At 41.7% G+C, this 14,529-nt stretch overlaps 1 protein-coding gene across 1 annotated transcript in view; it reads right to left on the reverse strand.

Annotated features, from left to right (window-relative positions):
• LOC103465848 (calcium/calmodulin-dependent protein kinase type 1D-like) overlaps positions 1 to 11,789 on the reverse strand; it is a 31,732-nt gene extending 19,943 nt beyond the window's left edge. The window contains exon 1 of the mRNA XM_017305150.1: positions 11,708 to 11,789. Within this exon, the coding sequence (XP_017160639.1) occupies positions 11,708 to 11,789 (82 nt within the window). The remainder of the gene's footprint in view (positions 1 to 11,707) is intronic.
• Between the last annotated feature and the right edge of the window lie 2,740 nt (positions 11,790 to 14,529).

A 14,529-nucleotide genomic window follows, 5' to 3' on the forward strand; every position in this document is an offset into this window, starting at 1 on the left:
TATTAAATGCAAACTATATATTTTCTGAAGTTTTGGCTTAATTGCTGCTCTGAATATGTTGCTCTTTCAGCATTTTGCCTTTTTTTTCTTGGTCTGTATGCTCCAGTTAATGATTAATCGATTTCCAAATTAGTTGACGATTATTTGAGCAATCGACTGATTGTGATTAATTTAATTAATGATGATAAATTCCTAACAGTGTTTTTGTTTGTGGGTGATTAAATCACTCTAATGTACTTATGCGTGTGGCTGCGGTGCATCTTAACGAGTTCAGCACCAGACATCAGAGAAACCTCCATTCGATTTCAATCTTATCTCGACCTGTTCTGCATTACAAATGAATTCAGGCTTCCTTTGCAGTGCTCTGTGCTCACAGCTCTGGATGTCCCTATGAGCAGAGTGTGACAGTCTGCAGTCACACAATGTGCAGACAGCCAGGCCAAAAACCGGCTGACTAATGCGAAAGTGGGCTGCCGTCTCTGTGTGAAACCGGCGGCTGTCGCTGCAGATGCAGAGCGAGCCCAGCCTAGAAAACTTTTCACCGCCCTGCCCGCCTGCCTGCTGGGGGGCCGACTGCAGTAAAAACGCGGGGAGGAGCTGACGGTGGAGCAGGAGCTCGGAGGTTGAACAACAGAGGCTTTGCTCCTGGATGCTGGAGGCTGGTGCGAGTATTGTGCTGCTGCTGCTGCTGAGTAATCGCACTGAATCATCTTGTGTAAGATGCATCACGGCAGGCGGTTATGCAACATGATGGAAAAGTCGAGAGCTGATGATGAAGGTGAAGCTGCCGGCCAGGGAGCCGCCCAGTCAGAGTCACCTTGCAGCAACGCCTACAGCCTGACCCAAAATGGAGGATCCTTTCACCACTTCAATTGACAAATTTATTTCTGTATTAAGTTGCAGAATTCATGCTACCCTGATCAAGAATACCTTGCAGAAGTACTCATACCACTTGAACTTTTTTAAAATATTGCCTGTTTACAGCTACAAATCCCAGCGTTTACAGTAATTTAGACCAACACAAGCTAGTCCATAACTATGAAGTTATGCACATCATATTTTTTCTTTTTTTAGTCATAAACAAACATAGTAAAAGTCTCCAAATCCGTCTGCAGTCTTTTGCAGCCTCTCACAGGTTCTTAGTTGCCACCGCCTTGGTGTTGCTATGGTGACGGCAAAGTTCAACTTTGCTCTCATCTTCTTCCATAAGCTGCTGCATTCTTAACAAAAGTCCACGTTACGTACATTAACACCTTTTACGAGAAGCCGTGTTTTTATTTTGATAATTTAAACCGGTGACATTTTATGAGCCTTGTTTTGACCGGCTTCGTCGTCTGAGGTTTAAAAATACTTCATCAGATAAATGACGACTATGTTCTCGCTGAAACTCAAAAGTTTATTTAAGTTGAGACCACAGACGTAAAAAAAAAAAAACAACTTGTGATCACACCTAGTTGAAAGGATGTTGGTCATACTGTGATAAAATTGCCGCAGTCACATCTTTATCAGGGTTATTGACTTTTACTGGTACCCAAGAAATTCTCAGTATTTTTGTTTTAAAGATAACTATAAGATCTTTGTTATGGTGACAAGAAATGAGTATAACATTAGTGGCGGTGAGCCAGCGGTAAAACAAACCAAATGGGATTGTTTCGTGGCCTGTTGGTAGCTCGATTGTGAACAATGTCATAAGAATATGAGACCATCAGCCTGGTACATATAATGTACATATAATCATTTAATCCCTTCCAGGGTAATCTGGGTCTACTCCGGGTTCTCTTCCAATTGGGACAGGCCCAAATGAGAGTCACGGAAAGGTGGCGGCCCGGGTTTCTCTCCTAAAATGAAACATTGACGGATGTTTGGGCAAAAGCCTGTGCAACATAAAACAGCTATTTTACTTGAAAATGAAGTCACTCCCCTGTAAAATGTGTTGGGGTGGTGGGGGATGGACGCTTAAAATGTTGCACAGATTTTATCTCACTAAGAAGATCTTTCAGAAGTTTAAGTGTGGTGGTAATGTCACCTTTCCAATTGTGTTTACTTTTAACTCAATTTTACTCTGGTCTTAAAAATGTGGCGCTTTAGCTAAGCTCTCAGCTTGATGTGACCATAAGTTCAGTAATGCATCAAATTAGTTACAGATAAATTCAAACTCTCCCATACTTCAAATGTTAATTAATCTTACACAATATAATATTTTTAAAATGTTGGATGCTTTAAAAACCAGCATTTACTGATTTTACTTTATATCATCCATTTATTCCATTAATCAAACACAAATCTCTTGTAATTTTTCCACATTCCTCACTGCTTCAGTTTCAAAAACATACAGTGTTTTTTGTTTTGTTTCTCCTGCTAATAAAGCTAATAATAACAAAATGGTGGCAGGCTAGTGCTACGTTTTTAGTACTTCTCCATTTTCCTGCTGTCACTTCCTACTTTCATCGCTCTGTCACTGAACGTCATTGTAAAACATGATACAGGCTTAAGATTGTTGGAAAATAAATATCAGTGAAATAATTGGCCAAAGCCGATAAAACCGTCCATAAAACCTGCTCATGGTCATTCTGACCACATTTAGCGAATGTCCTCTGAGTGAGGTTGAAGCAGCTTGTTTTTTTTAGCTCTGCACTGTTGGATTCAAAGGTACCATCTGTAGTGTCCTGATTTTATGCATTTTGCTGTGAGTTCAGCCAAATAGCAATAAACCGCACACCGATCCTGGTTACCAATGTGAAATGAATTCACCCGGATCATATTTAAACACTATGTTGCTTTTTATCCAGAAGGACGTATGGAGTAATTAATTATTCAACATTTGCCATTTTTCTTTCAGGTATCTTCTAATTGGATTAGGATTACAGTGGATTAGGATTGTAGTTGATCTGTTATGTCCAAGTCTGTTTATCAGGCTGCCAGATCAGTTTAACATCCATCTGTGGCAACAATGAGCAGCACTTTTATCAACTCTGGAGACTCTGGCGTTCGTTACAGTACAATCAGTCATTCACCCTTTCGTACACACATTCACTCACTGATACTGTGTGCTACATTGTAGCCATGGCTGCCCTGGAGCAGACTGGCAAAAGCGAGGCTGCCATTCAGTAGATGCCACCATCAAATATGGTAAATTTCCCCATTTGATCTCACCTTACACATGTTTCTGTCTTGTCTTGCTGGGGTGGTTAAGTCAAAGTATTGGCATAAGCATCAGAGCCACAAATCCAACCAGTGCTGAGCTACAGTCATTATCAAGAGACCATCTAATATGAGAAATGTGTCATTCAGCAAAATCTGATAGTGAAGATGTGCCACATCTTCACATCTGGTCACCCGACCAGATGATTCTGGTCGGGTGACCAGAATCATCTGATTTTCAGCTTAACCAGCCCACGCTGGTAAACAATCAGTCAGAAATGTGAAAAGCCAATTATTCTCACCTTAACAAATGCTTATCACCCACATGGTAAAAGTAGGTCAGTGAGCCGCTGACAACACTCTTCGATGTGGAAGTTGTCACTGTGAGAAGACTCAGTGTAGATGTTTTAAGTATCAGCGAGGTCCTTAAATATGGTTGAAAGCACAAACATTGTAAAAAAAATAAATAAATAAATAATTTTTAAAAAGTCATATTTATAAACACACCCACAACAGATTCAGTGAGTGCTGGTCATTTCCTTGACTAGTCTGTACTTATCCAGTTTTGGGTTACCAAAAAAGTTGGGCACTTAAAAGGAGCCGTTAGTTACAGGATGTCAGGGAACAAACTTCAGCAATACCAGAAAAAAAAAAGCAACTAAGTTGCTCTATAGTATGTTTTAGATATGTAAATTAATGAAAAAGATTAATTAGTTGTGCTGGGTTTTTTTTTTCTTTTTAAATAAAACCATCTACCCCACAAAGCAGTTAACAGTCACAGATTACTTACTCCAAATCCGTCACACACAAAAACAACCAATATAGTTAATAAATCTGTCTAACAAGAACATAAACTGTTACATTTATTCACCTAAAGAAAATAATGTCATTATATCAGCAGCAGAAGCATTGACCTTTTGCTGATTATGGACGTGAGGTCTTTAAAGCATTTAAAAGAGTGATTGACTTTTACCTCATGACAGACTTTTATTTTAACAAACTGGATCAACGAACCGTCGAATGTGTCAAACAACGAATGCTGAATCGTTTGGGCATTCTGCTGCTATTCATTAAACACTGAAGCTAGCTTAGAATGCTGCTGCTAACCTGGGCTGTAAGCAGCTTTGTTATCTCTCTACAGTCACTGCAGGCTTCCTGTCTGCGGTTGTGCTCCCGAGCAGCACCAGAACTCTCTGGGTGCCGTTTGATTACCCTCCAGAACCGCAGAGCGCTGCGTCACGGCAACAGGTGCCACGGCGTCCGGCAACAGTAAACTGTAGGAGCCAGTGAATTAATCAATAGCTTCTAACTTCAGCTATGAAGAAGTGGATGTAAGCGAGGCGGTGCGGCCTCCAGGTGACATTTAACAACATTTAAAGAATGTCAAAGTTATCGGTTACAGCAGCTATGGTCAGGAGGAGGTGGAAGTGTCAGAGTAAAAACTTGTGCTTTATTTATTTTATTTTTTTTAAATGTGAAGGTTTACCAAAGCTAAGCTAGGAAAAATACTGATATCATCAGACTTTTCTCTTAATCCGATTCCTCTTCCCCACATATTGCTGTGCTTTGCCAGTCAGCTGCCTAAAAACACAAAACAAAAAGTAAAATAAAAATTCAAATATTTGGAAATGTTTCGTTTTATGAAAACTAAACTGTGCCACCACGCATTTCTAAATGTGATTAGGAGGGGAAATACTGAACAACCTGACAATTTTAATGAGAAACTCTTGCTTTTATTTGGCTCAACAAATACATTAACATATAAAATGTTTTGCTTTTTTTTTTAGCTCAGCAAAAATCTGATAGAGAAAACAGGAACATGATGTCAGGCGAACAGGGGATCTATGCAGTAAGGGTGGTGAGCGTCGCAATGACGATTACTTAGAGTACAATCAGCAAAAATCTGATACGTACTATAAAATTCTTATTGGATTGAAACATCAGGAACAAAAGACGCTTTACGGTTTTTCTGCAGCCGCAGAAACGGGTCACTAGATTCCACTGGGTCAATTATTTCAGCCAAGAGGTTTTCAACAACTTGAGCTTCACCTCCATTGTGGACAAAAGACCATAATAAACACAAGAAGATCCAGAAAAAAAACCCCTCTGTGTCCTTCGACAGCCAGTGTAGCCTCAGGACGGTGACGGACGATATGTGGTCTTCCAGAGGTCTAGGAACATCTTTGTTGCCTAGCTGCTGTATTCAGCGTGTTCAAGGTCTCGACTGCAATTCCACGTGGCACACGCAGAGCTTTTTCAGGCAGAAAAACATCTTAATTTTTCTCTGTATAGCGAGTTGCCTTGAGGCGATTATCACTCATTTTAATATGTTTATGGCTTGTTCAGCGCAGGCAGAAAGCACATTTCCAGGCAAATACAGCTCAGGTCTCATGAAACACACAAAGCCTGTATTTGTTAAGATGATCTAGATATTGATATATTTTAAAAAGTGTAAAAATAATTCCTTTTTTAAAAAGATTCTGTTCACCCACCATCACCATCTTTCCCATGTGGTGGCTGGATTAACTACTTTCTGATCAGACACAGTTAAATTAGTTTAAAGTTGTTCATTACTGATCTGCCTGTAAGATCTGATCAGGGTTTAAGTAAGGCTGATCTGGACCCAATCTATAGAGACATTTGGTTATCTTAAAATAATTTATACATACCTTTTTAAGTAACTAACTTTTCTAGCCTGAATTACACGTGTGGACAAAACTGTCGGCACCTCTCTGAAATCTCAGGACGATCGAGGTATTCTGGAGAGAAATGCGCTGCCTAGAGTCGGAAAGCTTACTCTCAGTTGCAGGTCATGGGTCTTCCAGCAAGATAATGACTCAAAACACACAACTAAAAACACCCAGGAATGACTAAGAGCAAAACATTGTACTATTCTGAACTGGCCTGGTGGATTATCTCAGCTTCTTCTTTCCTCGCTCGTCACCTTTATCTTATCTTTTTCTTTAAAAAAAAAAAAATCCCGTCATGGCCGTATCAGACACCTTTAAACTGGCCTCTGTCTCTTTAAGAAATTCCTACGCTTTCTGACGCTCACTCGTCACCAGTCATCAAAACAAAGCTGTTTGCAACTGTTTGTAGTTTGCATGAAAAGCTCAGCAGATGCGAAATTCCACTCGGTGTATACAAGTTGCTGCTGCCGCTAGTCTGCAGGAGCTATCCTATAAAGTGCATGACATTATAGGATAATATAAGTTTTTTAAAAAAGTCAATTTAGCTCCCTTTTATAAATATGAACTTTTGTTGAAAATAAAAACAAACAAAAAAGGGAACTGCAGATGGGATTAACATTCAGTAGGAGGCGTTAGACAGCACTGTGTTCTGTAACTCAGCTGGCTGGGTTTAAATGTTGAGTTCACTGGATGGAAATAGATCAAGATGAGCTACTTCACTCAAATCAGCTGCAGTGACATGCACGTGTCTGTGCATTACAGCTCAAAGTTTCAGAAAACAAAGCTTCAGGACCAATAGATTTAACGTCAAGCATTTTTGTTTTTTTTCATTGTCTCCCAGCGAACCTAGATTTCACAGCTCTGGTGTGTACAACCTTCATCAATCAACCAGAAATCCTGAGCCACTGTAAGCAGTTGCCAAGCAATATGAAAATCTGAATAACTGGCGCAGACAAAGGAAGAGCGGGTAGAAAAAAACAAACAACAAATCGGGTTTTCTCAAGAGGAGTTTTTCCAGTTCCTCATTTTGATCAGGAAACGGCAGCGGAGAGGGAAGAGGCCAGATTTCTGTGTGCAGAAGAGCAAATACGCGTCCAGAGAGAGAGAGAGAGAGAACCGCTCAATGCATTGACGGAAAGGCGAGATAAACAGCTTCACAACAAATGAGATTATGAGACTCTAAAGTGGTGGTTAGCTGTTCAGCTGCCGAGATCTGATAGACACTTCGACAAGTTTATAGTGTTTAAATCAGTCCGCTTATGGGGCTGCACCAAATGACAGAGCAAGCAAAAAACAAGGAGATCGCAGAAACAGTTCAGGCTTGTAAAGATACAAACAACACAAAAAGAGCTCCAGGTATTTAACCTAAAAGGTCGTCCGATGTTAAAAAAACAAAAATACCGCGGGAGTGTACCTGTTTACTGGATGTACTTGTGCGTAAACAGGTTCCACGACATTAGACGCCTAAAAACTGCAGTGTAAGGTTAGCAGAAAATACAACGAGGACTATAAAATCCTACTTATGAAAATCTATTGACTGGATTTGTTTATTCCTTGCAGGTACGGCGTCCCAAGATGACGACATCGGTGTTCAGCTCCCAAGAAGAGCAGAACGCTTCACTCTTGGATCAGTACCAACTCGCTCTGAAGTCTAGACAACTTTGGCAATGCGCTGAAAGAATGTGAAAAGATTAAGACAAAGTCCAAAATATGTCTTTTTTCCAGGGTTGTGGGAATAAAATGTGGAGATTTACATGAAAAAAAGGGGTTTCCTCCACAGTGAAGCATGGTGTGGGGTAAACCACAAACAACACAGCAAATGTTTCACTTGAAAGGGCAGAATGATTTCAGATTACATAATCAAGGTTTTACTTTACTGTAGTATTTGCAGCAGGTTGTGCTCGTTATTCTACACGTTCATCCTCTGCTGTTTTGCTCATTTTGCACCTGAAATAGAGTCATTTCCGACATAAGGTGTCATAATGACTGTGCATCCACTCGTAACCCCCAGGGACGCTTCAGACTCGGTTTGAAAAAATTGAGGATTTGACACAATTTTCAGATTTTAACTGTAAAAAAAAAAAAAAAGAAAGAAAACGACTAATAAAAAAATTTAAAAAAAAAAATGCTTTGTGGCTGACAAAAAAAATGATACACCTGCAAGAAGAGTTTCATTTTCAATGCTGGACAGGTTTATTTTATTTTTTTTTCCAATCAATAAAGTATTTACTCTGTTATTTCCTGACTCTTTCTTACTCAGGGGAGCTAATCGCAGAAGACAAAGACTCCAGATTCCAATCGATACCTGGAGCGATGCTCTTAAGATCTCCAGCCTGCAGAGGCAACCGTGGCTGCAGCTTCGGCTTCACAACATTTTGCCCACTGGGGATCTGTGAACGTACTCGCGGTTGGTTTACTTAACTTGCCTCCTCAGAGCATCAGCAGCTTAAGGGGCTGGAATTAGCTCCAAGGCAAGACAGGGCCTAGATTCAGTGACGGAGATCTCATTAACGCTACAGCAAGACACACGTGGGTGAAGAGCAGCCAAAGCATTCATGGCACGGCCCCCCCTGGCTTCCTGTTCGACCGCCATCAATATCTAATCGGTGCTCAAACACGCACATGCAGCAGCAGCACCCGGCCTCCAGCTGCTGATCGGGATCGAGCTCCCCTTTTGCGAAACGAGCAGCTCATTTTGCAGTCCTCCAAACTCAAAAATACTTTATTGATCCCAAAGGGAAATTAAATGTAGCTCATTTACTTAAAGAATTGTTGGAGACGGTAAACGGCAGAAAGATCTCCTGTAGCGGTCCGTATTACAACGCATTTGAAGAGGCTTCCGACTGATAAATACACACAAATCTTTCTGTGTAGTCTACTGATGTTGAAAAAATACAATTTGTAAATTGCAGTGTTTCCATTAAATAATAAGATTAAGTTAATTAAAATCACATGTGAAGAAGTGCTTACACGCAATAAGTCACTAATAAATATGGCGGCATCTGATGTAAACACTTACACTCGTGGCGCTAGCGCTGATTATCTATCAGCCGTCAGAGGAGGTGCCCTGTTCAGGCGTTGGAGCGACAAAGGCTGCTCTATATGCAGCGTTTTGGGGAAATTGTAATCTGGGATTTTACAGAAGATCAATGGACTCAACACTTTCAAATGACACACAACTTTTGATGAAGAGTGTGATGCTAAGAGAGCCATTGTGGATCTACGAACCAGGAAGAAAACTACTTCCTCTTGTCTTTCTTCGTGGTTTTCGCCAGTAGTAACATCCGGCTGTAACACTTTATCCCAGCACAACTTTTTTTAATCCAAAAATATTACTTTTTTTTTTTTTTATCCGAGTGTTTCCATTAAGCATATTTATTCTCATAATTTCAATTTGTGCAATTCTAGCAGAGTTTAATGGAAACTCTGACAGACTCATGAAGATGATTGTCAGGTTTGACCATCATCTTAATTTCATGTAAAAAAAATGTTGTAAATTAAATTACATCACAGGCTTTAGCGAAGAGCACAACGTTAACCACGCTTTGCCCTACATATTTACCCCAACTTAAGTGGAGCAAGGAGAGGAAGAAGATAATCTGTCTCCCCCTTTGGCCAGCAGGCCTTCCTCTTTTCCGTTTTTAATCCTCGGGCAAAGCTGCAGGCCTGCTGGGCTTTTCTAACCCAGGTGTCCTGTTGTGAGCCCCGCTGTGAGGCGACAAGCCTCTCTCTGGTTAAGACCCGGGAACAACTGGGCCGCAGCGCGAGCCAGGCGCCAAACAAACGAGAAGACGTGACCTGGGTGTTCCGTGGGCGTTTCTTTCCACCTGGCCTGCGATTCGGCTTGCGTTAGTCACACACTCCTCACACACATTAGGTGAAAGCCCGGGGGAAATCAGAGCCGCCCTGTAGGTAGGAGCGACTGACCGCTCCGTTCGACAGCTGGAGTGTGGAGTCTGACTTTGTGAATCAGCCATCTGGATGAGGATTTTGCGATGCGGCTGCTGTTGCTCCCTAAAAAACAAAAAAAAACAAAAAAACTGCAGCACATGCTCGGTGCTGTTGCTTAGAAAAGCCAAAAGGAGGCAGAAAACTAAGAGGGACGAGTGTATTTTCTCGTTTCTTAACAGCGGTTCAGCTGTAAGCACGCAGGGCATTTCTGTGATGCTTTAAAAAAAAAAAACAGGCCAATTCCCATAGGGAGCTCTCTTCCTCTGCAATAAATCTCAGACATGAGCCATGAGCTGGACGGATGTGTCTTCAGGGACAAAATGGGTCACAGAAATACGACATAAAATGTGTGTTAGCACCTTAAACCATCGCCGGTCTGAGTTGGGCTTCAGAGGAACTCTGGAAGGGTCTGTGTTACGTTACTGATTTTAAAAAGATAAAACCAGGCTGTGCTCGCTGCAGACAAAAATAAACTCTGGAATTTGACTGCTCTGTGCTTCGAGAGACAAAAAAAAAAAAAAAGAAAAAAAAAACTTGATCTGAAGGGGCCCTCGGTTCTCATAACTGTTTACAGCTGTACAGTGTCTTGCTCAGAAAAGTACTCACACCCATTGAACTTGTTCCCTTTTGGTCACACCACAACCACAGGCTTTAGTGAATTTCATTTTAATGTTAATGTGACAGACCAACATAAGAGCAGAATTTAAAAAATGTACTTCTCTATAATCACTGTAAATACTGGCATTCCAACAATCAAACCGTTCCTATAATTGCTGAATAGCTTTTTCCTTTGTTCCCTGCTACTTTCACTATTTGACTTTAGTGATGAGCTCAAAGTCTTTAAGGTTGGAAGACCTGTTTGCCGTCACCTTCATCGTTACATCCGTCACACATTATCCAACAGATTAAAGTCAGGGCTCCCACCGGGAATCTTGATATCACTTTTAGCCAGAAGAATAAAAAAATTAAGAGATTCCTTTAAGGTCAAATCTACCAGGAAGTTGGATGATTTCTGGCTTCACTGTAGCTCCATCAGCTCTGCACTGCTTTCTGTTTCCGATAATGAAAAGCATCCCCTCAGGATGATACCGCCACCACCGGCTTTCTCCATTAGGAGTAGTTAATGTGCAATGACATCTTGTCAGCATTTTCTATATTTTACGGCTCTTTGTGCATGTGTAAATGATGTTGTAAGTTATCTATAACAGAGGCGCCTCTATCATGTGTCTGCATACATCATATGAGGCTGTTGGTGAGACTTTATAATCTCAGAAAGTATAAAGTTGCACGTTTGATCTTCTTGAAGCCAGTGGATACCGGTGGACGCCTTACTGCTAACTAGGGAACCTCTGAGGGGTTGCATTTTTTAAAATTTATTTAGGGGTATTCAAGTAAAAAAAACCTGAATATACAGCTTTAGAAAAAAATTAAGAGACCACGTAACATTATCTGTTTCTCTGATTTTACTCTTTATCGGTGCATGTTTGAGTAAAATGAACATTGTTTTTTTTATTCTATGAACTGCTGACAACATGTCTCTGAAATCCCAAGCAAAAAATGTAGTATTTATCTGCAGAAAATGAGAAATGGTCAAAATGAGGAAAAAGATGCAGCACTTTCAGACCTCAAATAAGCTCACAATCATTTAGAAACAACAACACTACTGTTTTAACTCAGGAAGAGTTCAGAAATCAACATTTGGTGGAATAACCACGAGGTTTTCAATGGGATTCACTGCAGATTCACTAATATTTTTTTTCCAGAGCTGTACTTACATATTTTGYTCTATGCACATATATTCCCAATAAAATGCTTTTTTTAGTCCGTGATAGGAATGTGACAACATAAGGAAAAGTTGACGGCCCTGAGCCAGTGAGAAGGTCAGGAAACCATGGAGCCAAACATGAACGCTTCTCAACTCAGACCTGCACCCTCCACCGACCCCTCCTTCCTGAAGAGGAGAGAAAGTGACAGAGCACTAAAGTCCCTGCAGATGACTGCATGCATGTCGCTATCATTTGCTACTTTGTGTATGCAAATAGGCACCGCTCTGCAAAAGCGAGCACAGTTAAATAAATGGCTGCCAGCTACAAAAGCCCCTGGATTCAGTCTTGGGTGGATGATCCCCAACAACAAGCTGCTGCAGTTTGTTTGTTTGTTTGATTTTTTTTTTTTTTTTTCCTGAATGAAAAGACACAATGAAGCGGCGCCTTCCCATCGTAACCCAGCACGTCTTATGAATGAGAAACGAGCCGATGAGGCGTTTGGAGACGATCTGTACGAGATCTGTAAGGAGAAGTTTAAAAGGCGATATTCAACAGCTGAGCTGTGCCGTCAGTCAGCGCACCGACTCTGCTCTCTCGTTTCCGTTCAAACGCCACAATGTGGCAGGTTTTTTTCTTCTTCTTCTTCTTCTCCTGTCTGCAAACTTTTGTGATCGTCGCCTGTACTCACGTTCCGAGGACTTCCTTGAAGTCAAAGATGTTCTTGATGTCATCTACGTGCTTTTTCCAGGACCCGTCGCTGGACTCGCCGTTTTCTTTCGCCATTTCGCACCGGGCTTGGTGGGAGAGGAGAGGAGAGCAGAGGATCAGAGGAGGAGGGAGGATGGTGGAGACGAGAGAGATGAGGAGACGCTGCCGGCGGAGGATCAACCGCACTCGTCTCACCCAGCAAAAAAAAAAAAAAAAGATAGAAAAATAAAAGTGGTGCACTTTTTGTTATTTTTCCCAGCTTTCTGGCTATCCGTCAGCGCTGTCTGTCTCACGCATGCAAGCAAGCAAGCGAGGCAAGCCCGAGGTGGGTGGGTTAGGGGGGGAGGAGAAGGAAGAGGTATGTCCTACCCCGAGAGGTTATTTGACTAATCTGTCTGACGTAGCGGATCCTGAGCCAGAGCCTCCCCGCTGATCACATCACCGAACGGGGAAACACATGCAGGCTCTCCCCCCTCCTCCTCCTCCTCCGCCTCTTTCTGCCGCTGCCGGGGCGGGGACCAGTCAGTGCGGAGCGGCGATGCTGGGAGCGGGAGGTCGGCAGCCCGGCCGGCCGGCGCTGGAGCCGCTGCTGTGCCGTCGAGTCGCGATAGGAGGAGAGGGAGGTTCCCGCCGAACTATCTGCTATCCGACACGGTTCGCATTGCACCAAACCCCGCCGAGCAAGGTGGAAAGTCCACCCTGCGTTTCAGGAGCTGTCTCCATGCTCAAAAATAAACGCTCCTCCTCATTTGAATTTAGTTTCAGATTCAGTAGCAGGGGTGTAACAAGGAGATACTGAGGTCCGGGGGCAGCAATTCACCATTGCGCACCCCCCCCAACCCCCCCTCAGACACCCGTTATGAATTTCTGTCATTTTATTGACCTTTGGTGCCTCAACAATCACATTTACAGCCTTTTAGTGACTCGCTTGTGACAGGGTGAAGCTGCAGTGCAGCTCAGGTGTGTGACATTGTAATTGCATTCATCTAGTTATGGATTACAATGCCGAGGGTCCAGCTCTGAGTACTCTGATGGATAGTATTTGCACACATTGTGCAAGGAGTTACTAGCTGTGTTTCTATTACAAATGGGTGCAAAAACTCATATTTATCGAAAAACGTGAGCTTTTTAGGAGTTGATGTGTTTCCACTAAGTGAATTTCTTTTCAAAATATCAAATTGCGTATTTATACAGTCAATGGAAATGCAGCCAGCCGCTATTTGTCCTGTTGACTGATGATCCTCTCCAACAAACCTCTGATGCAGAGCAGCTTGATTTACACTGATGCCAAATTATTTAAATTTACCTTTCACTGCATATTACGTCCTGTTTCGTGTCGATGTAAAACACGCTGGTTTTAGGACGACGACGCAAGAAAAGTTTTAGGGACACGGACGCGTTTGGGTCACCGTTTGTCTGAGGGATTAGTTTATGGCAGAGCCATTTGCATATCAGACAGAGGTCGATTTTCCTCCTGCACTGAACCGATGTTGGCAGAAAGGCACAGTGTCCGTACAGGTAGAAACCACCGGCACTGCAACAATCCTTTTCCAACACATTTTCAGGTCATTAAAAGCACAAACAGGTTCTATAACATATGCTGACGTCAATTCAAATATGGTCTTTGTGTCATTAAATGCCAGTCGGTAAGAAGTCACTTTTGACTAAACAAATATGATGCGTCGGAGGTATCGGAGTAAATTCGACAACAGAAATAAAGACTTTCAAACATCCATTTGTGTGTGATTAGCCTGTACAATGTGTTCCACTGAAATACTAATGTTGTATTTTAATGAATGGGTCTTTATTTTTACCGTTCTGACATCACCTTCGCTCTTAGTCGATGTAAATAATGGCAGCTCACAGCAGGAGGGCTGGAAAAAATAATCAATGAATTATTGTTAAAGTTCCTTAAGACAAATTAGAATAAGATCAAAGCTTTACAAAAATCACGAGACTGGAAATCATCTCTAGTTATTACGAATTATTGCCCACTTTGAAGTTATGCAAGGCAAATAGTGAACAATGAGGTAAAGCTGGCGCATTGAAAGAGCAGCAGCACCAACTAAAGACGTAAATATGAATATTCCCACTATTAAAAACCGCAGCAATGTCAGTTTGTTACAGAAATACATAAAAATGTTCATTTTCAAGGGCAGACTATAATATTTTGAAGTGGGTTACATTCATGCTCCATACAGTATATTTGACTAAACGGAATCAAATTTCATTTATTTTCCTGAAAATCTGGACGAGGGACATTATGATCCCAG

This window comes from Poecilia reticulata, linkage group LG6 (genome assembly GCF_000633615.1).
Source record: "Poecilia reticulata strain Guanapo linkage group LG6, Guppy_female_1.0+MT, whole genome shotgun sequence".
Classification (NCBI taxonomy): Eukaryota; Metazoa; Chordata; class Actinopteri; order Cyprinodontiformes; family Poeciliidae; genus Poecilia; species Poecilia reticulata.